Consider the following 25,580-nt stretch of genomic DNA (forward strand, 5'->3'; position numbering starts at 1 on the left):
TTCAATATACAGTCAATTAAAAGAAATAGAAACAATGAAGAGAAGCAATAGTATATACATCACCAAACTGGGCCAACAACCTACACCCAGACTTCAATAGCACTGGGAAGTTGCTTGTTAACAGTAATCTGGAGTCCCAGTTGAGAAAGGATCCAGGGCGGTGTGTCCACTCCACAGGTGAGACTTCAAACTGCAGTTTGGAGGCTCCTGCTTATCATCCCAGGCCACAAAGTAACATCATCATCAGTTTGTGCACAGAAATGAAGCTCTGGTTTCACTTTAACAAGGCTGTTTGTTTCACCAATCACAGGATTTCATTAGACCCTGAGGGGTGTTGGCCAGACCTCCAGAGGCTTTAAAAATTCCAAGACCCATTCCCTTTCTTATCTAAAGCTCACTTGACTTCCACTGTTTGCAGGCAGGCACAGAATCTAGGCAGTGTCTAAGCAGGTAAGAAGCAGGTCATGATGCTGAAAGCTCAGCTTCTGTGAACACCAGTGCAGAATCAAATCTCAGAAAGAGAGTTTTGGGTGAACTAGAAAAGGATAGCTTTATTGCTTTGCCAGGCAAAGGGGGACAGAGCAGGCTCCGTCCTCCAAACCAAGTGACAAGTTTTACAGTAAAAGAGGGTGTGATCAGCTCATGGACATTCTTCTGATGGGTTGGTGGTGATGTAAGTAGGCATCAACTTTATTAACCTTCAGGTTTAAATGGTCTATGGTCTACTCGTTTGTAGGGAGCATACCATAACTTCTCAGGGTTTCAGTATCTGCAGAATAGCTCAAAGATATTGTTGTTCGTATCCTTTGATGGGGAAACCTGCCCCAAGGCTGCTATTGATTGCTTGTTTCTCCTTGGTCTCACATCCCCTCCCTTCCCTAACCAACAATTGCTTGAATCTGCCATTGGAACTCAGGAAAGGTCACGGAGGCTGAATAAATGCTGTTCCCTATAATCAAAGAAATGGGAGGCACAAAGGCCTTGTGCCCAGAAGCCCCTAAGGCCCTGCATGGTATCAGTCAGAGGCCTGCTCTCCTACTTCTGAAGCCTGAGCAAGACTTCCTCCATTTTAATTTCCCTAACAGTACAGTTCCAAACAGGCCAAGAGATAATGAGCTGTAGGGATCTTACCTGATGCATTTCTGGGTCTCTCCTGCTCTGTACCTCTGAGTGCCCTCTTGCCATCCTGTGGTCCCAAGTCATAGCAACAAGGTATATAGAAGCCATGAGTCCAGACTGGAGTCACACAGCTGAAATCCACTTTTGATCCCTTTCAGGGAAAATAACCATGACCAAATCAGATTCCCAAATCTCTGTTTTCTCATCTGCAAAATGGGTGGTTATAGTGTCTGTCTCCCAAGAACCAAAGGGTTTATTTTGTTCAAAGCACAGCCCATAGCACCTGCCACAGACTAATAGATGAAATCTCTTGCAATCCCAGACCCGGAGGGGTCTCCATCTCGTTTGCGGCACCTCCGGCGGTGTGCGCCAGCTGGCGGGCGGGAGGGAGGCATTCCTGGACACCGGAGGGAGCCCAGAGCCAGAGAGCAGTCGCCCAGAAAGTAGTCCAGCTGGGCTGGAAGACAGATCAAACGCAGCGGCTTTCCTCTGCATCCCCGCTGATGCACACCCGTACCTCTGTCTCCTCTAGTATTTCCATTCTCTCTCTCCTTCCCGCCCCTGCCTCTCTCCTCTAATTCCGCAGTTTCCCCATCTGGAAGGCGGGAGGTGCAGAGTCCCTGGCCTAAGTTGCGGTAAAGGGCCTCCAGCCCAGGGAGGCAAGGTGCTAGACTGCGATGAGGCAGGGGGCGCCAGGGTCTCAAGGAGAACCCGGGAGTGTCCAGAAACAAGGGCGGGGTCTGGGGAACCCGAACTGGAGAAGGGGGTCTCAAAGACTTACCTGAGAGTCCCAGCTGACGCGAAGTTGGGAGAGAGCGTTCCTAAAGCAGAGTGGTGGGCGTGGCTTCCAAGGGACCAGCCGGCGGGGCTCGATAAGGGGCGTGGTCTCCTGAGAAAGGGCGGGGCTCCGCCGACTGGGGCAGAGCTTCGCCGCAAGAGGCGGAGTCTCGAGGGGCGGGGCTTCCGTGGGGCGGGGCATAGGGACAGGGGGCGGAGCGTGACTGTTTGCGCTCGTACCCCTCCCCGGCCCCGGGTGTCCCCGTGACAAGGCAGCTCGGAGCCGCCGCCGGCCGGGCCCATCCCGCCGCAGCGGCCCCTGGGCCGAGCAGGGGCGAAGAGCAGAGGGAGCAGCGCCAAGCGGGGGCCAGAGCGCGGCCAGGTGAGCCCGCCGAGGCGGAGGGGGCGGGGGCTTCGCCGGGCGGGCCCCAACAGACGCTGGGGGCGTGTTTGAGTGTCAGGGTGGCGGGGGATACTCGGTCCGAGGGCGGGCGCCTGTGGCTGTTTGCGCGATCGCGCCTGCTGTCGCGGGTCTAGGGTGGGCTCTGCGCCCGTCCGGGCACCGCTCGCGGGGCTCCGGTTGTGTGGGACTGTGTGCGTGCGCGCGCGTGTTTGTGTGGAGGGGCCGCCGGCTGTGTCTGCGTATGTCGCTGGGCTGTCATTGTGCCCGCCCTGGGCGCGGGGCGCCGGCCTGCCCCGGCGCAGTCCCTCCTGCGCGGGGATGTTTTCCAAACAGGCTTCCTGCGGAGACGGGCTCTGCTGCAGCCCAAGCGGGAGGGGGAGCGCCGCCCCCACAGGCCTCCAGAGACCTGAGCGGCCCGGGGACTGCAGACTGACACCTGAGGGAGGGAGAGGGGCGCACCCGGGAGGGGTCCGCAGGGTGAGGACAAGATGGGGAGACTGAGGCAGGTGAATGGAGAGGTAGAGGTGGCCAGACAGGCGGAGGTGGGGAGGAGGGTGGGTAGAGAGGTGGCGAAAAGGACAGCGGCGGGGACAGAGAGTCATTGAGAAAACAGACAGACAGATAGAGGCCTAGACCAGCAAAGGGGCAGAAAGATTAAGATGGATAGGTAGATTCCAAAAACCTGACAGAAGGGTTCCTCAGAGGTCCTGGGGCTGACAGCCAAACCCAGGAACTGAATGTAAGATGAGCAGTAGGGGCCCCCAACTCCTGGGGTGCTTTTCTTCCAAGCACATCCCAGACAGAAGTCCTGCCAAAAAGAAGCTTCTGGCCACCCCAAGTTGAGCCATCCCTCTGGCTCTGCCAAATATTCTGACCCTCTGATTGGGCAGCTCCTCCCTCTTGGTTCCACCCCATCCATCTCCCTTCCCTGGTATCCCAGCAACGCTGACAGTTTAGGGGAGGCAGAGGTGAAGTGGTTGCCATAGCAACAGAGTGGGTGAAAGGTCACTCTGGTCTTAGCCTAGGTGGCCTGCAGCAGGCTTGAGCTGGCATTAAGGGGGGTTGGGGTGGGAGGCTGCAAAGCTCTTTTTCTCTTCTCCCACTCTGCCCAGAATGGTGCTGGAAGGAAACCCTGAAGTGGGGTCTCCCCGAACCTCAGACCTCCAGCACCCAGGGAACCAGGGCTCTTGCGTGCTCTCTTCTCCCAGTGAAGATGCACAGCCAGGGGAGGAGCCCATCAAGTATGGCGAACTCATCGTTCTGGGGTGAGCCTCCCTGGTCCGAGGGGGCGGGGCACCAGGCACCCCACAGGACAGCCAGACCAAGGGTCCCAGCTCTCCCCATTTACAGCCTTCTGCTGTTCGTCCCTCCTCACCTTCCCAGCTGAGAGACAAAGTTGACCAAGCCCACCTCAATTCACAATTGTTATTTTATCTTCCCATTTTTCATAAATTACGGAGACAACCCTGCCCACCTAAGTTTCTGAACGGAAGAAAGTAGCACCAGCTGCCTTTTATAAAACACCTCATGTGTGTAGTCTGGGATGAACTCTGGTCCTCCAGCAAAAGTGCTTGGTTCAAATCCTGCCTCTGTAAGTTGCTTAACTTCCTGGTGCCTCCATTTCCCCACTTACCAGTAGAGATGATGATAATAATAATACCTCAGAGGGCTGTTGGAAGGAACGACTGAGGTGATTTCTGTAAAGCACGTAGCACAGTGCCTGGCCTGCACCAAGTATTCTGGGAGGCAGGCCTGTGCCAAGCCCTTTCATGGACATTATTTCATTTCAATCTTCACAAAGATGCTGTGAGGAAGGAGGTGAGGAAACCAAGGCTCAGAGAGGGGAAGTGGCTGGCCCAAGGGCACACAGCTGGTAAGTGGCAGGGCTGGGATTTGGACCCAGGTCTTTCTTACTCTAGGTTTAATGTACTTTCACTAAGTGACAGCTGACCCTCGTGCTACAGATGAGGAAACTGAGGCCAGGAGAGAGGAAGCAAAGTGAGCTGGTAGCTGAGTATACCTTATCCGTTCCTGGTCTTCGCCTGACCAGGATGCTTGCCCCACGCACAGATCCCTCTCCTTCCTCCCTTCTGTACCTCCTTTTGGCCTCTCTCTCTGCCCTGAAGAGAGTATCAGATAAACTATGTTATCACTGTGATGACTATTTAGAAATAATAATGGCTACTGTTTGTTGACATGTACATGCCATGTGCTTTTATTTTTATTTTTTGGTAATAGTAGTCATAGATAACATTTATCAAGGGCTTGTTAAATATATGCCAAACTGTGCCAAGCATCTTAAAATGCTTTATCTCATTTAGCTCTCATAATGAACCTGTGAGGTAGATCCTGAGAAAATTAGCCCCATTTTACAGAGGTTATAGGGCTTCCCAGGTGGCACTAGTGGTAAAGAACCAGCCTGCCAATGCGGGAGACACTAAGAGATGCGGGTTCGATCCCTGGGTCAGGAAGATCCCCTGGAGGAGGGCATGGCAACCCACTCAGTATTCTTGCCTGGAGAATCCCAGGGACAGAGGCACCTGGCAAGCTGCAGTCCACAGGGTCACACAGAGTCGAACATGACTGAAGTGACTTAGCATGCACAGAGGTTATCTGATAAGCAGAAGAGCCCAGATTTAAGTCAGGTCCGTCTGAACCCTCAGGCGTGTCCTGACCTGCCCTACCCCCCATATGTGGGGAGAGCTTACAAGCACAAAAGTGATGCCCCTCTCAGGGGTGCTTGCATTAGAAAAGCAGCCACTTAGGAAGTCCCTGGCGGTCCAGTGGTTAGGACTCCACGATTTCACTGCCGAGGACCCAGGGTTTGATCCCTGGTTGGAGAACTAAGATCGTACAAGTCACGTGGCACTGCCCGCTCCCCCCGCCCCCAAAGAAAGCAACTGCTTCATGTCCCAAAGGAAGAGCTGGAATCACAGCTGGGAATGAGGCCACTGATGAGGGAGAGCTCAGACCTAAGGCGACAGGCCCTCTTGAGAGCCATCTGTTCTCCACGGAGCAGTGAAGCCCCATGCCGGCTGGACATCAGAGCCACCCGGAGAGCACATTGAAAAATTACCCACTGACAAGCTCATCCCAAACCTACAGAATCAGAATCTCCCTCTGTGGGTCCAGAGAAGATTCTGATTCAAGTGGTCCTTGGCTATATTTGGCAGCTATTCATCCTTTTCACTTCCTGCTGCCAAACCTGCTGTGGCTCCCCAGTGCTTATGGACTAAAGTTCAGAATGCTCTTCCTGGAGTTCAGGGCCCTCCCACCAAGTTCATTTTCCCCGACTGCACTCTCCTACCCAAGTCATCGCTCAAACCCTGCCTGCCACAGGGCCTTTGCTCAGGATAAGCCCTCCTTACCGAGAATCTTCTGCAAAAGAGCCTGGAGTCAGACAGATGAGAGGTCAAATCTAGACTTTTCCCACTTCCTAGCCTGGGACCTCAGGCAAGTCATTTTACCTCCCTGAGCCTCAATTTGCCTCATTCATAAAATGAAAAGAAAGATAGAAAGACACTTGCCTGGCAGGACATTACACAGATTCCATTAGGTAATTAATAATGTGAAGTACCAGGAACACAGGAGGCTGCAATTCATGGCAGCGATCAAGGTTATGACTCACCCCATCTTTGCCTTCTACAATCTGGACAAGGCTGGAAAGGAAGAAATTTGATGTGTATGGATGTGTAGAGAGAGTGGCTTTGTGGGTCTATTTTTTTTTTTCTTCCTTTCTGATTTCCAAGTAGTACTTGTGATCTAATAAATGACAGTTTGCTAAAGGCGACTCCTTTCTAGTTCTTCAAGGCCTGGTATAGGTGTCCCATCTCTTCGAAACCTGCTCCTGGGATCAGAATTCCTTTCTCCTGTCTCTAGGCCTGGGGCACACTTGGCTTGTGTCTGGGTCAGGGCAGGTGGCATCCAGGTTCCTCAAACAACTTAGGGCACAGAACTGGCCTGAGGTATGTCATCTGTACCACCCCAGCACCGAGTGCCTGACCAGGCATGGTCCAGGAGTCCAGAAAACACTGGTTAATTGAATGAAAACTCTTTTGAAGATCTTCTGACCACCCCCCACCCCCCACTTCACTTCTCCAAGGCACCAATTTGATAGAGTAGGGTCTTCTAGCTGGTAGTTCTAGAGCTTGTTTATTAAGGCAGGATCTGCCCAGAAGTTGGTGGTTCCTCCTATTCTCTCAGGGACTCACCTGCTGTCACTCTCTGCCTGCAACCTTCTCTTCTTAACCCCCTCATTCACAGCTACAATGGGTGTCTGGCAAGTGGGGACAAGGGCCGCCGCCGAAGCCGCCTGGCGCTGAGTCGCCGGCCACACGCCAACGGAGTGAAGCCAGATGTCATTCACCACATCTCAACGCCGCTCGTCTCCAAGGCAAGCAGCTTGTCCTAGCAGACCCGGTGCCAGTCTTCCCAGTCCTACCTGCCCACGGCCCCACCAGAGCAGGGAAAGCCATGTGTCTTCACTCACGACCCTGGGAAACCAGAGCATGGGGCTGGTGGGAGACTCCTCGCAGTATGTCATAGCTTGCAAAGTATTTCCTGGACCACTAGATCCCATCCCTTGGGAGGGAAGTGGTCAACATCATTTGAGGCGGCCAAGGCTCCGGGAGGGGACATGACAATCACACCGTAATGACAAAGGCAAAGCCTTTGGCTTCGGAGGTTTGGGGTTGTAATTTGGGCTCTGCTGTTTCCAGTCATTTGACATCTGACCAGTTTCCTTCTCTTCTCTGAGATGCAGTTCCTTCAACAGTAAAATGGGAATGATAACCATGCCTCCTTTGGGAAGCTGTAGGGATAAATAGGGGCTTTTCCAATGGCTCAGTGGTAAAGAATCTGCCAGCAATGCAGGAGACACAGAAGAGGCAGGTTCCATCCCTGGGTTGGGAAGATCCCCTGGAAAAGGAAATGGCAACCTACTCCAGCATTCTTGCCTGGGAAATCCCATGAACAGAGGAGCCTGGTGGTCTACGGTTCATGGGGTCACGAAGAGTAGGACATGACTGAGCGATGACCGTGCACACGGGGATCAAATAAGATAACCTGTGTAAAGGGCTGGCTGCAGAGTTTGCCCTCTGTAAGCGGTGGAACCACCCCTTCCCTGGAAGTGGCTGCTGGATGTCAGGCTCCAGCTTCTGTCACAGAAGCGCATGCTTCTCCTGGCTATATCCCCAGAGAAATGACTTCTCCTTTCTGTCCCCAGGCACTGAGCAACCGTGGCCAGCACAGCATCTCCTACACGCTGTCCCGGAGCCACTCGGTCATAGTCGAGTACACACACGACGGTGACACAGATATGTTCCAGGTAGGCTCAGGTGCCCCCACAAGCCTCCTGGCCACTGGCCACCAGGCCTGGATGCTCAGCTCTGCGGGTGTCCCAGGGGGAGGCTGGCGGACCAAAGGCCGGGGGGCAGGTGCTTTGGAGTCCTCAGTGCAACGGACCACTCTTCAGATGAGGAAGCAGGATACCTGAGGGAGGGCTGTTGACTTCCCACTCACACAGCAAGTCAGTGGCTGGATCAAGGTTCACACCCAAGCCTGGACTCCCAGGCTATGGGAGACATACAGTTTAGGGGTTCAGAGTGTGGTGTGAGAGTCCTGCTGCTTGGCCTCTGCTCCTAGTTTAGCAGCTGGACGTCTTAGTAGCTGGACGACTTTGGCAAGAGTCCCTTAACCCCTCTGGGCCTTGGTTTCCTCATCTGTAAAGTGGGGCTAATTACAGTCCCACCTTCATTGGGAAGGTTAACTGAGATCTGCACACGAACTGCTTAACATGATATATAGTAAATATTTACTCCAAATTCACTGTTTTCTACTACTATTTGAGCCTTCCCAGACTATGGGTGTCAGTTACCCTTTCACTGTTCTATCTGCAAATCAACTAGTTTTTTTCAGTTAATTATTTATTTGGATGTGCCAGGTCTTAGTTGCAGCATGAGGGATCAAATTCCCTGACCAGGGATCAAACCCAGGCCTCTTGCACTGGGGAGCATGGAGGACTGGACCACTTAGCCACTGGACCACCAGGGAAGTCCTGCAGATCAGCTAGTTTTTAATTGAGTGGGGGCGGTTCCCAGAACTGTGGGGGAGACAGAGAAAGAGAAACCCAAACCACAGTGATTGGATGTGGACGCCTGGGGAACTGGGGTGGCGTTATCTCCCTGTCGTTTGGTCACCCTGCCCACAGAACAGCTTCCGGGAGCCCTGGGGTGGGAAGCCCTTGGCACTGACCTTTGCACACACCATTCCTGTGCTTGCCCTCCCCTCCCTCACAGATTGGCCGCTCCACGGAGAACATGATTGACTTCGTGGTGACAGACACGTCCCCTGGGGGAGGGGCTGCCGAGGGCCCCTCTGCCCAGAGCACCATCTCCCGCTACGCCTGCCGCATCCTCTGTGACCGCCGGCCACCCTATACTGCCCGAATCTATGCCGCTGGCTTTGATGCCTCCAGCAACATCTTCCTTGGAGTGAGTGAGCTCCCCGAGGCAGGGACCAGTGCTGCAGCTGAGAGTGAGCCCAGGGGTAGGCTGGGGAGGGGCAGCCTCCAGGGGTGATGGACCAGCCTGCAGTAATCATAACCACAACCTATGCGGGGATTAGCACCCCACTTAACAGATGAGCAAAGTGAGGCTCAGAGAGGCCAGGTGATGCCCAAGGTCATACAGTGCCAAATCCAGTCCTCTCCGGGTCACCTCTGGGCTCCAGGGTAGAGGGGCAGCACTCCCGGCTCAAGGCCTGCTGGGGGCCACTCAGGGATGTGATCTGATCCCACGTGTGGTCCCAGGAGCGGGCAGCCAAATGGCGGACCCCCGACGGGCTGATGGACGGCTTAACCACCAACGGGGTCCTGGTGATGCACCCAGCAGGCGGCTTCTCTGAGGACTCAGCCCCGGGTGTCTGGCGGGAGATCTCGGTCTGTGGGAATGTGTATACTCTGAGGGACAGCCGCTCGGCACAGCAGCGGGGGAAGCTGGTAGGTGGCCTGTCCACCCTCCTCCCCATCCCCTCATCCTTCCTGGGGCCCTCCCGATCTGCCCTGCCCCCTGCCCAAGCCAGGAGGTGATCTCCAGTCCTGCTGCACAGGGCAGCCCCCAACAGGCTCCATGTAGGGGCACGTGCCATTTGCCCCACAGAGGGGACCAGACCAGCATCTCCAGGTGTAGCCCACATGCTGCCAGAGGCCCACGGGGTGATGTGAAGCAGCACGCACAGAACGTGGTACAGCTCCACACGCTTCTGAGGATGTCAGCAGCTGAAACTCCCAGCCTCTTACGAGGGTGACACTGGCCTGTGTGTGAGCGGTTTATAGCCTGAAGTGTTGGTGGTTTTTAACGTGTCTGTCACGTTCAGGCAAGTTTAGCTTTATTCTTTCCCAGCAGGAAAGGGCCTTGGAGTAGTGCTAACACAGGTGATGGGGAACCTAATGTTGGGAGCTGGGAGAGTCCTAGAGAGAGATGGGGCTTGCCCAATGTCACATGGCCACGATCCTCAAAGGGGCCACATAGAGGTTTTCCTAGGTGTGAACACATGGGGCAAGGAGATGCCGAATCTCGAGGAAAAGCATGGTTTATCTTCCCAGGGCCTCAGTTCCACTGGGAGATCTGGGGAAACGTTATTTTGTAAAATTAGGCTTGTGAGCCTCTCACTGGTACCCACTACTGAGCACCTACTATGTCCCAGTCACTGTTCCAAGTTCTCACACTGATTCACGAGAACCACTTGCTACACAGGGAAGTAAAACCCATCTTGAGGACAAGGAAATTAAGACACGGAGAGGATAAGTTACTTGACCAGAGACACAGAGTTAGTAAACACTGAGGCCAGAATTCATGCCCAGACTATCTAGCGCTAGAGTCCTTGCTTTTAACCTCAGCCCTTAGGCTTTGGACTAAGCTGGTGTTTTAACACAGGAGATTCTGCCATCAGGGAAGATAAGCTTGAGAAAATGTTTTAGAAAACTTCCATTTTGGTCCAGGCCTTGTTTTTGGCCAGTATGTGGCATGTGGGATCTTAGTTCCCCGATCAGGGCTTGAACACTCTTCAGGGGAAGCACAGAGTCTTAACCACTGGACCACCAGGGAAGACCCAATCCAGAGTCCTGTCTTTCTGATTTGACAGATGAAGTGACCAAGGCGCAGGTTTCAATGAGAATAAGGCATGGTGCCTGCCTGGGATTTTTTTTTTTTTTTTTTTTGGCCTTGCTGCCTGGCTTGCAAGATAAGATCAAATCTTAGAAAACTTAGAAGCATCAAGGATTGAACCTACCCCTGCAGCAGTGGAAGTGCAGAGCCCTAACCACTGAAAGTCCCTGCTAGTTTTTTGGGTTTTGGTTTTGGGGGGATGGTGTTTACCCAGGACCACTTTTCCTGCGGGCCCATGGGGCTTCTCAGTCTCCTCTGGTCCTCTGCCTCAGCCCTTACCCCTCCTCTGCCCCAGCCCATCCCCTCTTCTGACCCAGCTAGCCCCACGGGGGTCCAGGGTGCCCCCTCCAGGGAGGTTCAGGGGAATGGATGGGTGGCTTGACTGGGGTGATGGCGGCCGGATGGCTGGGGGTTCAGGAGCCCCTTGGGCACGAAGGCCCCTCTGCTGCCCCTGCAGGTGGAAAACGAGTCCAACGTGTTGCAGGACGGCTCCCTCATCGACCTGTGCGGGGCCACGCTGCTGTGGCGCACGCCAGCCGGGCTGCTGCGGGCGCCCACACTGAAGCAGCTGGAGGCCCAGCGGCAGGAGGCGAACGCGGCGCGGCCCCAGTGTCCCGTGGGCCTCAGCACCCTGGCCTTCCCCAGCCCGGCGCGCGGCCGCACGGCACCCGACAAGCAGCAGCCCTGGGTGTACGTCCGCTGTGGCCATGTCCACGGCTACCACGGCTGGGGCTGCCGGCGAGAGCGGGGCCCCCAGGAGCGCGAGTGTCCCCTCTGCCGCCTCGTGGGGCCCTACGTGCCCCTGTGGCTCGGCCAGGAGGCCGGCCTCTGCCTGGACCCCGGGCCGCCCAGCCACGCCTTTGCACCCTGCGGCCACGTCTGCTCTGAGAAGACTGCCCGCTACTGGGCTCAGACGCCACTGCCCCATGGCACCCACGCGTTCCACGCCGCCTGCCCCTTTTGTGGGGCCTGGCTCACCGGCGAGCATGGCTGCGTCCGCCTCATCTTCCAGGGGCCGCTGGACTAGGCTCCCCGGGGCCCCTTGCTGCCGCGCCTGCCTGCCCGCCTGGGTCCCCCACCTCCAGGGAGCTCTGCATGTGAGACTCTACCTGCCGGCTCATCGCCACGCCAGATGGACGCGTTGGGTGGGCGGTGCCCTTCCCCTCCTAACTTGGGCTCCAGAGGGGATCCCTGGACCCCCACCCCAGACAGAATGATGAGGCTCTCAGCACCAGCTCTGTCCTGGGCTGATGGAGGAAGGCCCAGCCCTATTGCCCCGGCCCTTATAGGGGCATCCCACATCATGCCGCCTACACTGTGCCGCTGGGGGAATGAAGGGGCCACGGGTCCCTGACCCCTAGCTTAGGCTGGCTGTGCCCTGAGCCTGCCAACCCAGTTCTAGATAATCACCCCGCCGCTGCTGCCCTGGGTTCCCCTATAAATCTGCTGCTCAGCTGCCCTCACGAATCTGCGTGTCCCGCATGCGTGCAGTGCCTCCAGCCCCCGAGTGAGTGCCAGGTGGGCGGCAGGCTGGGACCGACATCTGCGGATACCCACTGGGGACTAGACTCCTTGCCAAGTGTTATCTGGGGACACAGACTTGGTTCCCTGCCTGATAGAGTTCCCAGTAACTGAACGACAGACCAATTACTGAATGACAGCATGGCTTCCTGTGTGCTAGGATCAGAGAGTCATCAGGAGTTGTGAAGCTGGTCTTAGGGGTGGCTAGAAAAGTGAGACAGGCTTCACTGGAGGGGCTTAAGGGCTCTGCTTTGGTGGCCTGCTGGGAATCCCTACAGGAAAGGGGGTGCTCTAGGCAGAAAGGGGGCTCAGGGCAGGCTCAGGTGTAGGTATGCAGGGAACTGGGTGAGGGGTTCAGAGTGGCTGAAGCATGGGCTGCAGGGGGCAGAAAGAGGCTGGGGCCGTGCTGACAGGGAAGATGCTGGATGGAGGTTTGCATCCTCATTTCTGGACAGTCAGGGGTCGAGGAGAGGGAGAGGACTTGTGGTCCAGAGTGTTGGCTGTGACACAAGGGCTACTATCAACCGAATGCCTACTGCGTGCCCCGCACTGCGCTAATGGTAATAATAACTACATTCATTGAGCACTCCCCAGTCACCAGGCTCTGCTTCTCAGAGGTTTTATTTAATTCTCACAGTAACCCAGGGAAGGAGGTGTTACCATTTCTGTTTACAGGGAGATTAAAGAACATGGTCCAAGTCACACAATTTAGAAAGTGGTCAAGTCAGATTCTAATCCACAGCTGCCTGCCTGGCCTCAGAGCCTGCCCTCTCCTCCATGCCACTGGGCAGCTCTCCTTGGATGGGGTGGGAGGAGTTGGGAGGGCAGCCCAGGTAAGGGGAACAGCGTGGGCCAAGGTGTGGCAGGGAAAACGCTTGATGACCAATGAGCTGGGTATGGAGGGAGCAGAAACGAATGAAGGGTGGGAATGTTGGGCTGGCATCTGGTGGGCCTTTGTTGCCATGGAGACCAAATCTGAACTGGATCCCTATTCATCCTGGCCCATTCTCACCTCCTCCTGAGAGCCCAGGCAAGCTCGGGGTGCTACTGGGGTTGCCCCAGACCTTTCCTGGGACAAGCAAGCTGGAAAGATTAGGTAGATGGAGGTTCTGGAAATATAAAATTCTGAAAAAGAGCCTCTGAGTACCAACTCGACCTGGACATAATCCCTAATAGAAGGCAGAGCCTTAGATATTCCAAGGGGAGGGACCTGCCCCCTTCCACACAGCTGGTTGGAGCCACAGATATCAGACCTGGGGCTGTTGAGAGGACAGAGTGCATTTGCTGGTGGTGAGATGAGGATGCGATCAGATTCTTGCTTCACACCGCCACAGCGGGGGAGCCCCAATAAGGATGCTGGGGTGGACATGGGAGCATTGCAACTCCTACACACACACACGCACACAGCAGTAGGAATCCGACTCTTCCCAGCTCTCTGTTCTCTGTTGGGAACCAGACAGGGGAACACTTGCATGCCATTTCTATCAGGGAATCTCAGACTCTAGAAGGAGAGACAAGCAAAAGGCACAGGTGCCATAAGAGGGAGAACTCAAGAGTGTTGGTGGAGGGGCCAGATGGCTCTGCCCCTTTCTAATTCTTGGAGCCTCAGTCTCTTTAACTGTTAAATGGAATAACTGTACCGCCATTACCAGGTGGTTGTGAATGTATGAAGGGCACCTGTAGCATAGGATGTACTTAATACTACTTCCTCACCCACACCTTCTTTATCCCCATGGGAAAGAGCCAAGGCTAGGGGTGGCTATGACTCCAGTGAGTGGACTGTTGCATGTAATTCTGTGTGTGTGTGTGTGTGTGTGTGCATGTGCGCACACGCATGTGTTGAGCAGGTGGAGGGGACAATGTGGTGGAAGGCTAGACCCCGGTTCAGGGACACCAGAGGACTTCCTGGGTGGCCTTAGGGAAGTCAGTGAATCCATCAGCCTCCGTTTCCCCATATGTACTCTAGATTAAATTATATCCTAACTCAGGTTTTTTTGCAGGAATTAAATGAGATCCTCCATGTCAAGCTGCTAGCATAGAACTTCAGGAAGTGCTCTTATTAGCTGTCTTGATGAAAATGCAGCTTGGCTGGGGGTTTCCCAGGAGTACTGGGATCTTTCCTTGGCCTGAGCTGCCCACTGGTGGTGATGGACGGCACTTCCTCCTTCATCCGTGTACATGTCAACCTCTCCCGAGTGTCAGGGAAGACTTTACACCTGTTTTAAAGACAATAAAAATTGGGGCACAGGGAAGAAGAGGGGCTATTTTCTAGGTACATAGACCAATTTATTGAGTTCCTCCCTGTCATGATAATCACCATCAGTGCCAACAGCACTGTTGTGCCAAACAGGGCCTTGGGCACCTTTTGTGAATGAGAAACTGGTGTGGGTGGTGGACACAGCTGCTCTGGGCCTAGACACAGGTGTGGCAAAAACTGGCAAGGAGGGTGTATGGATTTCAGGGTAGACCCTCTCCTCCACACTTCTCTGCACAGCACTCAGGGGCGTCAACACTTTCCTCAAGCTTACAACTTCCCTCCAGCAAAGACGGATTTTTAGCCCGGTTTTCTGACTGAGGAAGTCAAGACTCACAGAGGTAAAGAGACTCATGGAAGGACACACAGCTACCAGGCAGTGGAGGCCCGCCTCAACCTTAGATGGCCTGGCTCTGCTCCATTTCTGATATGGGACCCTCAAAATGTTCCCCACTTGGCCCAGGCCAGGTGCTAGGCCCTTTCACATGTCATTCCCCCACCCATCCCATCCTCTTGTGAGTTTCTCCAGACATGCAGCCTCGGTTCTGCCCTGGGCAGCCTTCTGGGGTTGTGGTCGGCCTTCTCATCCATCCGGCACCTGGCAAGCACCCCGAAACTGCCAGGCCCCTCGCCCCTTGTTCAGAAGAAACTGAGACGCGAAGATATTTAACTGCTGCCCTAGCCAGGCCCATGGCGAATCCGACAGGGTACAAGGCAGCACTTGCGGGCGTTTCTCCACGCCCCCCCCCTCCACGTCTCCCCTCCGCCACCCCCCCCAACCCCGCCCCCGACCCGCACGGTGGGACCATCTCAGCCCCGGCTGGAGCCCGCTGGACTGTGGCCTCGACTCCCTAAACGGAGGGCTTTGCAGTCTCGTCACTACCCATGGTCCTGGGTTCCTATACCCAAAACTGAAGTCGGGGTACTCAGAAAAACTCCAAAGGAGAGCGGGGGTCAGGACTGTGCGGGGGTTGTCGCCAGTGCTCCGTTCGTAACAGCCACGCTGCCCCGCCTGGTTTCGGGGTACTTTCTCTGCGCCGTCTGTTTGGACTAGGCCTGGGCCAGGCTGAACACGGAGGTTTCTGACCCCAGCGCGTGTACCGCCTGCGGACAAAAGGCCAAGGCCGCAGGGGCCATTCCGCTCTCCACCCCGTAGCGCCTGGGGGGCGGGGAGCCGGCTTGCCGGCTCAGAGCTTCTATTGGCTGGAGGCTATGCCCGTCCGGGCCCCGAGGCTCGGCAATTGGCTGGTGGAGGCGGAGTTGGCGGAGCCCCAATGAATGGGGGAGCCGGAAGCAGGAAGTGAGTGTGCGATCGGAGCAGCTGCTGCAGGTGAGGCGCGGCGACCGGGTTTTGGGGTCACCATGTGTTATCCTCGGGGGACAGGGCGCGTCTGGGCCGAGCTCAAGATCATTCCTTTTCTGCCCCCCATTCCAAATTCATCGCGGCCCCGAAGCCAAGGATCGCTCCGGACAGCAAAGGGTTAACGTCCCTTTCGGAACCCAGGGGCTTGTGCCCTTTGGGAGCAGCTTCGGGAGTGGCGGGGGTGGTAGGAAACTCTTTCAGAGTAAGAAAGGGCGTTGTGAATACTCTGGGTTGGGAGACACCCAGGTCCTAACCAGGCAGCAAGACTATCGATAAGCAGCTTGGCGTCTCTAAGCCTCAGTCTCCCTATCTGTAAAACGAGTTTTCTCTCCGCTCTGAGCTTCTGCAGCTAGGGAGGGTCCCCTGGCTGAGCACAGGGAGAGGTCAGGGGGATAAGAGTGGGACAGATCCTGCCAGCAGTGAGAACTGAAGAGTACAGGGAAAATCTTGTACTGCTGTACGTACCTTCTGTCGATCAGGCTGACCTTGTGACCTCATCTAATTTGCATAGCCACCCAGTGAGGTTGGGGTTATTATCAGAGGCTGTCTTCTAGAGGTAGAAAAGTAAAACTGACTTGACATTTGGAGTCTGGGGTGAGCCAGTCTTGGAACCTGGGTCTTCCAGCTGGGACTCTGTCCTTGTGAACACAGTGGTGGACAGAATCGAAGAACATGCAGGATAATTCTGAAGGGAAGGCTAGGAGATCAGAGAGGGAAGAGGGGTGACCACGGAGAGGGGCCTGGGAGCCCAGAGATGCGGAAGCTCGCTTTTGACCCCTCCCTTGTGTTGTTAGGCAAAGCACCCCACCTCCCTGTCCCTGGTCTCTCCATCTATAATATTGCTGCTGCTGCCAAGTTGCTTCAGTCGTGTCCAACTCTGTGTGACCCCATAGACAGCAGCCCACCAGGCTCCCCCGTCCCTGGGATTCTCCAGGCAAGAATACTGGAGTGGGTTGCCATGTTCTTCTCCAATGCATGAAAGTGAAAAGTGAAAGTGAAAAGTGAAAGTGAAGTCGCTCATCGTGTCCAACTCGTAGTGACCCCATGGACTGCAGCCCACCAGGCTCCTCCATCCATGGGATTCTCCAGGCAAGAGTACTGGAGTGGGGTGCCATTGCCTTCTCCAATCTGTAATAGTAGGTAGTTGGATTCAGTCTTTAAGTTTGGGAGGCCACAGGCTGAATATTGCCTGCCAGAATATTGTGTAATCTTCTGGGGTGAGTCACCTAACCATCTCTGAGTCTCACTTGGCATATCTGGTGCATGGATGCAATGGTATTCCCTTCCTCATTCAGACCGTGAGCATGCAGACTCAGATGTACATGCCGTTGGTGTGGGATAAATGATGCCTGTGATCACGGTGATGGTTCTCAGCAGGGCCCATGGCGGACACCCAGTACATTCTCCCCAATGACATCGGCGTGTCAAGCCTGGACTGCCGTGAGGCCTTCCGCCTGCTGTCGTCCACAGAGCGTCTCTATGCCCACTACCTGTCACGGGCCGCCTGGTATGGAGGCCTGGCAGTGCTGCTGCAGACCTCCCCTGAGGCCCCCTACATCTATGCCCTGCTCAGCCGCCTCTTCCGTGCCCAGGATCCCGACCAGCTGCGCCAGCATGCCCTGGCCGAAGGCCTTACTGAGGAGGAATATCAGGTTAGTTCTCCCAGGCCAACCTGCATTCTGGGTGTGAGGGGCCAGGAAGCAGGGGTCCAATGGACTCTCTGTCTCTCTCTGAATTAGATCAAAGATTTTAAACACAGGGACATCCCCTCATGGAGTCTCAGTCTTCTCATCTACAAAATATGCCTGAGGGTCGTCTGTACCTCTTAGGGTTGTGGCCCCCTGATAAGATAAATGATGGCTGTTATGATGATCACGAGAGCTGTGGAGTAGAGGAAACAGCTGTGGAGGTTTGGAGATGGTAGAAGAATGAGTCCAGTGTAGGAATCTGGAGGTCTGAGTTCTGGACCAGATCTTCCTCTACCATGTTGCATGCCCCTGGGCAGAATGTTCTGCCTGTCATCTTGTTTGTATCTTGTCTGTGGGTCTGTTGGCCAAGGAATACATGAATGCATTCTTAATGCTTTACAGCATTGCAGAAAGGCACACAATAAAACACGAAGATCATTTTTTCTCAATGCCTAGCCCAGAGGTAGCCACCAAAGATGGTGGGGTGTATAGCCTTTTCAGTCCTCTGCCTACACTGCATACCTGTACAAGTAGAAATGCACAAGTGTTAGTTGCTTATTTTCTCTTTCACGTATGAGATCACATTCTATAGATTCTTACGAGTTCTGCTTTTTTTCACTGAACACTATATCTTGGAGAACTTCCATGGGGTACATAGAAATCCACTTCGTTTTCTTTTATTGACTGTGAAGCATTCCATAGCTTTGTACGATGTAATCAGTTTAAGCCTTTGTATATTGATGGACATTTAGGGTGTTTGTGATTCTTACAAACAAGACAAATAAGCATCCTTAAGCATGTGTGTGACTAGGATCTATTTTTAGAAGCAGAATTGCTGGGTCAAAGGCTCTGTACATTGACAGTTGACTAGTGTTGTTAAATCATTTTCTGAAAAAGCTTCTCCAAGAATGTATGAAGATACAGTTTTTCTATATGTAAAATAAAGGGATTAGATTGCTTATCTCTGTGCTGAGGCCCAGGCTGTTTCTTCTACTTTTTGTTTGAACTTTGAGTAATCACATCCCATCTCTAGGCCTTGATTTCCTCATTAAAAGAGAGAATAGCTGGGAAAGTTAATGGAAAAGTGCTGCCCAAGTATTCACTATTTGCAGTGGGATTGTTTTGTTTGGAAGTAGCAGAAACCCACCTCAAATTGGCTTAAATGAGAGGAAAAAAAAATCATGACTCCCAGTTTCTGGTCTGGCATGTTGGGAGCTTAGATGTTGCCCATCTCTATTATGAGTAAAAAGCTGAAGAAATTGGAAAACCAACAACTCTTCTTAGATCCTTAAGAGAAGTGAGGTTCCAGAGCAAACTGCCACCCCCAAAATTGGAGAAACAGACAGGCAGGTACAGAGAGTCACAACTTATCAGAGCAAAACTCATGAACAGAAACCTCCATGGAACAGTGCTGGGGTAGGAAAATTGGAACTGTAATTGATGAATTGCTAAAGGCTCAGTGTGGACAATTCTGAGAGTTGAAAACTCCAGGGGGAACTGGACATAAGGGGGCCCCCACACTTTGGGGGGTTTTACCTTCAGGAGCTTCACCTGGTTCTCACAGTGAATTTCAGAGGAAAAAATCCCTCTTGCTTCAGGCAGGGGGAGGTGAGAAGGAGCCATTTTCAAAATATGCTAGAGCATTCTGTAATTCTTAACATGATCTGCCCTCAGGAGAAACTATTTAACCAGAACCAAACCTGTTAGGGATTTATTGGAGCCTAACTGATCTGGAAGAAGGGAAACACACAACTCTAGACAGCTCTGACCATCCGGTCCCATCTAAAAGGAGTGGGAATATGGGGCTGAGAAGAACATGTCAAGTTCAAAGTCCAGCAGCAAAGGCTCACTAAAATCATGGGACTCGAGAACACTTCCCCTGCCACCATTCCTTACCATCCCACTACTAAAGGCCTATTTATGACAGTTCCTTTTACCCAGCACATCATGTCTGGCTATCAAGAAAAAAATTACAAAACATTCTTTAAGGCAGAAAACACAGCTTGAAGAGACAGAGCAAGTATCAGCACCAGACTCAGATACCGCAGGGATGTTGGACTCATCAGACCAGGAGTTAAAACAACTATGACTAATATTCTAAGGGCTCTAATGGATAAAGCAGACAGCAGGTAAGAACAGATGGGCAGTTTGGGATTAACATATATACAGTACTATATATAAACTAGGTAAATAACAACGACATAGTATATAGCACAGGAAATGACACTCAGTATCTTATAATATCCTATAATGGAAAAGAGTCTGAGAAAGAGTCTAAAAAAATGCTAAAGGTCAAAAAATATTACCAGAAAGGAAGGGCACTTTTGATGGGCTTATTAGTAGATGACACAGCAGAGGAAAGAATCTCTGAGCTTAAGGGTATCTCAATAGAGACCTCCAAAGTTGAAAAGCAAAGTGAAAAAAGACTGAAGAAAACAGAATAGGATATCCAAGAACCACGGGACAACTATAAGGAATATAACATATATATAGTGATAAAACCAGAAGAAGAAAAAAAAAAAACAGAAGAAATATCTGAAATAGTAATGACTGAGAATTTCCCCAAAGTAATGTCAGATACCAAACCACAGATCCAGGAAGTACAGAGAACACTGAATAGGATACTAAATGCAAAACAAAAAAGAAACAAAACCTCCATGTAGGCATATCATGTTTAAACTACAGAAAATCAAAGAGAAAGAAAGAACCTAGATGGAAAAAAATATCTACAGAGGAACAAAGATAAGAATTACATCTAATCTTTCAGAAATCTTGCAAGCAAGAAGAGTAGACTGAAATATTTATAGTGTTGAGATAAAAAGCCACCAATCTAGAATTGTATGCCCTGTGAAATTATCCTTTAAAGTGTAGTGGAAATAAAGACTTTCTCAGACAAACAAAAATTGAGGGAATGTGTTGCCAATAGATCTGTTTTGCAGGAAATGTTAAAAGAAGTTCTCTAGAGAGAAGGGAAATGATATAGGTCAGAAACTCAGATGTACGTTAAAAAAGAAAGGAAAAGCCGTGGTGAAGGAATAAGTGAAGGTAAAATAAAAACTTCCATTTTTCTTATTCTTAACTGATCTAAGAGATACATTTATCCAAAATAATAATACCAGCAATATATCCAACTATGTATGCTTATGTACAAGTGAAATGAATGACAGCAGTGATATGAGGGAGGGAAGGCAAGAATTAGGATTATTTTGTTATTATAAAGTACTCAAACTGCCCATGAAATGGACTTGGATTAGTTGTAAATGTCTATTGCAAAGTCAACCACTAAAAAAAGTAAAAAAAGAAGTGCAATTGATATGCTAAGAAAGAAGAGAAAATGAAATTGTATACAAGGCTAAGTTACAACCACCAAGGTAGAAGAAGAATGGACGAGAGGTGCCAGCATGGTCGGGCTCTGGTGACACTCCTCTTCTGGACTGCAGATTGCTGCCTTCTCTCTGTGTTTTCACATGGTGGATCATATGAGCTAGCTATCTGGGGTCTACTTAGTAAGCGCATTAATCTCAATGAGGAGGGCTATACTCTCATCCATGATCTAATCTCCTCCCAAAGGCTCCCTCTCTTAATAGCCATCACCTTGGAGGTTAGGTTTCAGCATACTGATTTTGAAGGGACACAACCATTTAGATCATAGCAATCAATAAACCTCTAGCTGCTGCTGCTGCTGCTAAGTCGCTTCAGTTGTATCCAACTCTGGGCGACCCCATAGACGGCAGCCCACCGGGCTCCCCCATCCCTGGGATTCTCCAGGCAAGAACACTGGAGTGAGTTGCCATTTTCTTCTCCAATGCATGAAAGTGAAAAGTGAAAATGAAGTCGCTCAGTCGTGTCCGACTCCTAGCAACCCCATGGACTGCAGCCTACCAGGCTCCTCTGTCCATGGGATTTGCCAGGCAAGAGTACTGGAGTGGGTTGCCATTGCCTTCTCCGAAACCTCTAGCTAGAGTAAGATAAAAGGTGAGAGGTCACAAACTACTAGTATCAGGAATGAAAGAAGGAAAAAAGAAAAAGGAAAGTTATGACCAACCTAGATAGCATATTCAAAAACAGAGACATTACTTTGCCAACAAAGGTCCGTCTAGTCAAGGCTATGGTTTTTCCTGTGGTCATGTATGGATGTGAGAGTTGGACTGTGAAGAAGGCTGAGTGCCGAAGAATTGATGCTTTTGAACTGTGGTGTTGGAGAAGACTCCTGAGAGTCCCTTGGACTGCAAGGAGATCCAACCAGTGCATTCTGAAGGAGATCAGCCCTGGGATTTCTTTGGAAGGAATGATACTAAAGCTGAAACTCCAGTACTTTGGCCACCTCATGCGAAGAGTTGACTCATTGGAAAAGACTCTGATGCTGGGAGGGATTGGGGGCAGGAGGAGAAGGGGACAACAGAGGATGAGATGGCTGGATGGCATCACTGACTCGATGGACGTGAGTCTCAGTGAACTCTGGGAGTTGGTGATGGACATGGAGGCCTGGCGTGCTGCCATTCATGGGGTTGCAAAGAGTCGGACACAACTGAGCAACTGATCTGATCTGATCTGATCTGATCACTACAAATTCATGGGCAGTGAATATTCATGGGCAATATCCTTCAAAGGATAATCAAAGAATACTCTAAAAAAGCTCATATGCACAAATTTGATAACCTATATGAAATGGTTCCAATTCCTTGGAAGACAGTCTGCTAAAATTCACACAAGAAGAAGTAGATAATCTGCAAAGCCTGTATCAAAGAAATAGAATCAATAATTAATAAACAACCTTCCAAAACAGAAAACATCCAGCCAAGATAAGTTCACTACTAAACATTTAAGGGTGACATTATACCAACTCTCTACAATCTTTCAGAAGAGAAAAGCAGAGGGAATACTTTCTAACTCATCTGTGAGGCCAGTATTACCCTAACACCAAAATCAAAGATTACAATGAAAGAAAACTACAGATTAATATGCCTCAAGACCATAGATGCAAAAGTCCTCAACAAAATAGTAAATTGAATCCAACAGTGTATAAAAAGAATTATGCACCATGACCAAGTGGGATTTATCCCAGCTGTGCCAATCTGGTTCAACATTCAAAAATCAATAAATGTAAATCATCACATCAATAGGCTAAAGAAGAAAAATCACACAATCATATCAATAGATGCAGAAGAAGAAGCATTTGGCACTTGACAAATTCTAACACCCATTCATGATTTAAAAAAAAAAACTGTAACTAGAAAACTTAGAGTTAATATCATATTTAATGGTGAAAAACTTCCCCACTAACATCAGGAATAAAGCAAGGATCTCCCCTCTCACCACTACTTTTCAACGTTGTACTGGAAATTCTACCTAATGCAATAAGACAAGAAAAAGAAATTACAGGTATACATATTGTAAAGGAAGACATAATACTGTCTTTGTTCACAGATGACATGATTGTTTAAGTGGAAAATCTGAAAGAATCAACAAAAACTCCTAGAACACATAAGTGATTATAGCAAGGTTGCAGGATGCAAAGTTAGTACATGAAAGTCAATTGCTTTCCTGTATTCCAGCAATGAAAATGTAGAATTTGAAATTAAGACACAATTCCATTTACAATAGCACCCAAAAAAGTTGAAATAGTGATAAATCTAACAATATGTAGAAGATGTATATGCAGAAAACTATAAAACTCTGATGAAAAATATCAAAGAAGAACTAAATAAATGGAGAGATACTCCATGTTCATGGATAGAAAGATTCAATATTGTCAAGATATCACTTCTTCCCAACTGTACCTATAAATTCAGTGCAATCCCAGTCGAAATCCCAGCAAGTTGTTTTGTGGATACCAACAAACTTATTCTAAAGTTAATACAGAGAGGCAAAAGACTCAGAATAGTTAATACAATAATGAAGGAGAAGAACAAAGTTGAAGGACTGATGCTGCTCTAGTTCAAGACTTACTATTAAAAAAAAAAAAAAAAAGACTTACTATTAAGCTACAGTAATCAGGACAGTCTTCTGTTGGCAAAATAATAGACAATAGATCAGTGCAATAGAATAGAGAGTCTAGAAACAGACCCCCACAAATTTAGTACAAATCTTTGACAAAGAATAAAGGTAATATAATGAAACAAATATAGTCTTTCCAATAGATGGTGCTAGAATAACTAGACATCCACATGGTAAAAAAAAAAAAATCTAGACACAGATTTTATATCCTTCACAAAAATTAACTCAAAATGAATCACAGTCTTAAATACAAAACTAAAACTCCCAGAAAATAACATAGAAAATTTAGATGACCTTGGGTATGCAGTTGACTTTTTAGTTATAACACCAAGCATGATCCATGATAGAAATAATTGATAAGCTGAACTTATTAAAATTTAGTTTTTCTTTTTCTTGGCCATGGTATGTGGCATGTGGGATCTTAGTTCCTCGACCAGGGATTGAACCCACGCCCTCTGCATTGGAAGCACAGAGTTTTAACCACTGGACCTCCAAAGAAGTCCCTAAAAGTAAAGTTTTCTGCTCTGTGTAAGACACTGTCAAGAGAATGAAAAGATAAGTCATGAATGGGAGAAAATGTTTGCAAAAGATATATCTGATAAAGATGCCCTTTGGTAGCTGACTCAGTAAACAAACCATGGTATATCAGACAATGGAACATTAGTGCTAAAAAGAAGTGAGCGATTAAGCCATGAAAAGACACGGAGAAAGTTAAATGGATATTACTGGGTGAAAGAAACCGTCATGAAAAGGGTACATACTGTATGATTCCAGCTATGTGGAAAAGGCAAAACTATGCAGCTAGTAAGAAGATGGGTAGTTGGCAGGTGCTGGGAGGGGATATAGAGCACAGAGGATTTTTCAGACACTGAAACTGCCCCGTATACTACAGAGTAGTGTATCATGTGTAATGGCAGATATGTGTCTTTATACATCTATCCAAACCCATAGAAAATGCCAAGAGTGGTCCCTAATGTAAACTATGATCTTTGGGTGATGAGCTGCCAAGGTACATTCCTCAATTGTAAGAAATGTACCAGACTCGTGAAGAATATTAACGAGGTGGAGACTGTGCCTGGCGGTGGGGTGGCGGGGTGTGGGAGCGCTTTGGGGTAATCTCTACTTTCCACTCAGTTTTGCTGTGAACCTAAAACTACTCTATAGAATAAAGTCTGTTTTTAAAAAAGAGAATTATGGGCTCACATAATTGAAAAGTCCAGGGCTAGAGAGGCTTCAGTCGTGGCTGGATTCAGAGACTCAGGGATACCATTGCGATGCAGTCTTCATCGCTCAGCTTTGCTTTCTTTTGTGACCTTAGTAGGGGAGCTCTAGGGGCTTTGGACTTGATGATTCCTGGTATGAAACAGTAGCTCTTCAACCGCTAGGAAACTTCCTGGTCAGGCTCTGGCTGGCCAGCTTGGGCCTGTGCCTACCTGGAGTTGGGGAAGGGACATTTTGACCCATCCCAAAAGGAAGCTGAGGCCATATTACCAGAGGAAGGGAGAGTAGATTTGGAGCCTGCAAAAGCCATAGAGTCGTCAACCAAGGCCCCTCCATCCCTAACATTTTGATGTCTCTAGCACCAGCTGCCTATCAGATGGGGGCTAAGGACAGGCTTCCTACAGGAGGTGGTGTCTGCGCTGGGCCTTCAAAGTCAGATGAGATGCAGGTGGCTGAGAGGGTGCTGATATGAAGGGAACAAGGTGGATGAGGGCTTGGATGTATCAATATTTGGAAGCTGTTGAGAAGACCTGTTTGGCTGGACTGTGGGTGTATGAAGATTGGGCCGTGAAAGCACCCCAGACTGGCACCTCCTGGGATGTGGGTCCTGCCCCCTAGATCTCCCCACCTCACCCACACAGCTTCCTCTGGGGTGTTAACATCCCAGGAGGGCCCCTCCATGGGATAGGGAGGCTGCGTTTCCTCTGACACTCCCTTCCTCCAGGCGTTCCTGGTCTACGCCGCGGGCGTCTACTCCAACATGGGCAACTACAAGTCCTTTGGCGACACCAAGTTTGTTCCCAACCTGCCCAAGGTGAGCTGAGGAGGGCTGGGGAAGGTGGGCAGTTTGGGGCTGGTGGAGTGGAGTGGGGAAAGCAGCAGATGGAGCCCCCACGGGAGTCGGGCTTTGACCTTGTCACCACCATGCCGCACAGCCTTGGGTCAGCCACCCTCCCGGGTGCTGCAGCGACCTCCCGACCATGCTGACCTGAGGGACAAATGAAGGGAGGCTGTGGAAGGGTTCTGAGCACCGTTCGGTGCTGCAGAGATGGGGCTGTTGGTCACCCCCGGG

At 50.7% G+C, this 25,580-nt stretch overlaps 2 protein-coding genes and 1 long non-coding RNA gene across 8 annotated transcripts in view; 2 read left to right on the forward strand and 1 right to left on the reverse strand.

Moving 5' to 3' along the window:
- Window positions 1-2,123: 2,123 nt before the first annotated feature.
- On the forward strand, window positions 2,124-12,122 carry PELI3 (pellino E3 ubiquitin protein ligase family member 3). 4 transcript variants are annotated; one of them, XM_025286714.3, is made up of 8 exons: window positions 2,124-2,278; window positions 3,412-3,564; window positions 4,101-4,172; window positions 6,563-6,692; window positions 7,524-7,625; window positions 8,596-8,790; window positions 9,108-9,296; window positions 10,949-12,122. In XM_025286714.3, the coding sequence occupies exons 2-8, from the start codon at window positions 3,413-3,415 to the stop codon at window positions 11,489-11,491; spliced, it is 1,383 nt and encodes a 460-aa protein (XP_025142499.1). In that variant the 5' UTR covers window positions 2,124-2,278; window position 3,412; the 3' UTR covers window positions 11,492-12,122. The 4 variants fall into 4 exon arrangements, with proteins under 4 accessions (XP_025142499.1, XP_044799665.1, XP_006044431.1 ...); XM_006044369.4 differs by having other exon boundaries at window positions 2,125-2,278; window positions 10,922-12,122; XM_044943730.2 differs by lacking the exon at window positions 9,108-9,296 and having other exon boundaries at window positions 10,922-12,122.
- A 1,881-nt stretch (window positions 12,123-14,003) lies between these two features.
- Window positions 14,004-15,280, reverse strand: LOC123333822. Its single transcript, XR_006641133.1, has 2 exons — window positions 15,145-15,280; window positions 14,004-14,201 (listed from the first exon to the last, which is right to left on the reverse strand). It is a non-coding gene; the product is annotated as an uncharacterized LOC123333822 (long non-coding RNA).
- A 140-nt stretch (window positions 15,281-15,420) lies between these two features.
- Window positions 15,421-25,580, forward strand: part of DPP3 (dipeptidyl peptidase 3) — a 31,988-nt gene continuing 21,828 nt past the window's right edge. The window contains exons 1-3 of one of the 3 annotated variants that reach the window (XM_044943727.2): window positions 15,421-15,569; window positions 16,977-17,254; window positions 25,233-25,322. In XM_044943727.2, coding sequence (XP_044799662.2) covers window positions 15,518-15,569; window positions 16,977-17,254; window positions 25,233-25,322 — 420 coding nt within the window. In that variant the 5' untranslated portion in view covers window positions 15,421-15,517. Of the gene's footprint in view, window positions 15,570-16,897; window positions 17,255-25,232; window positions 25,323-25,580 lie in introns of all 3 variants that reach the window. The other 2 variants (XM_044943728.2, XM_025286715.3) reach the window with 2 other exon arrangements.

This window comes from Bubalus bubalis, chromosome 5 (genome assembly GCF_019923935.1).
Source record: "Bubalus bubalis isolate 160015118507 breed Murrah chromosome 5, NDDB_SH_1, whole genome shotgun sequence".
In the NCBI taxonomy this organism is placed as follows: Eukaryota; Metazoa; Chordata; class Mammalia; order Artiodactyla; family Bovidae; genus Bubalus; species Bubalus bubalis.

What these genes read in the sequence shown, in the direction of transcription:
- PELI3 (XM_006044369.4), top strand. Translation starts at nt 3,413, where the DNA reads ATGGTGCTGGAAGGAAACCCTGAAGTGGGGTCTCCCCGAACCTCAGAC. An exon ending in GGCCCAAGGGCACACAGCTG is followed by an intron (nt 4,173 to 6,562) that starts GTAAGTGGCAGG and finishes CCTCATTCACAG; the next exon opens with CTACAATGGGTGTCTGGCAA. An exon ending in CAACGCCGCTCGTCTCCAAG is followed by an intron (nt 6,693 to 7,523) that starts GCAAGCAGCTTG and finishes TTCTGTCCCCAG; the next exon opens with GCACTGAGCAACCGTGGCCA.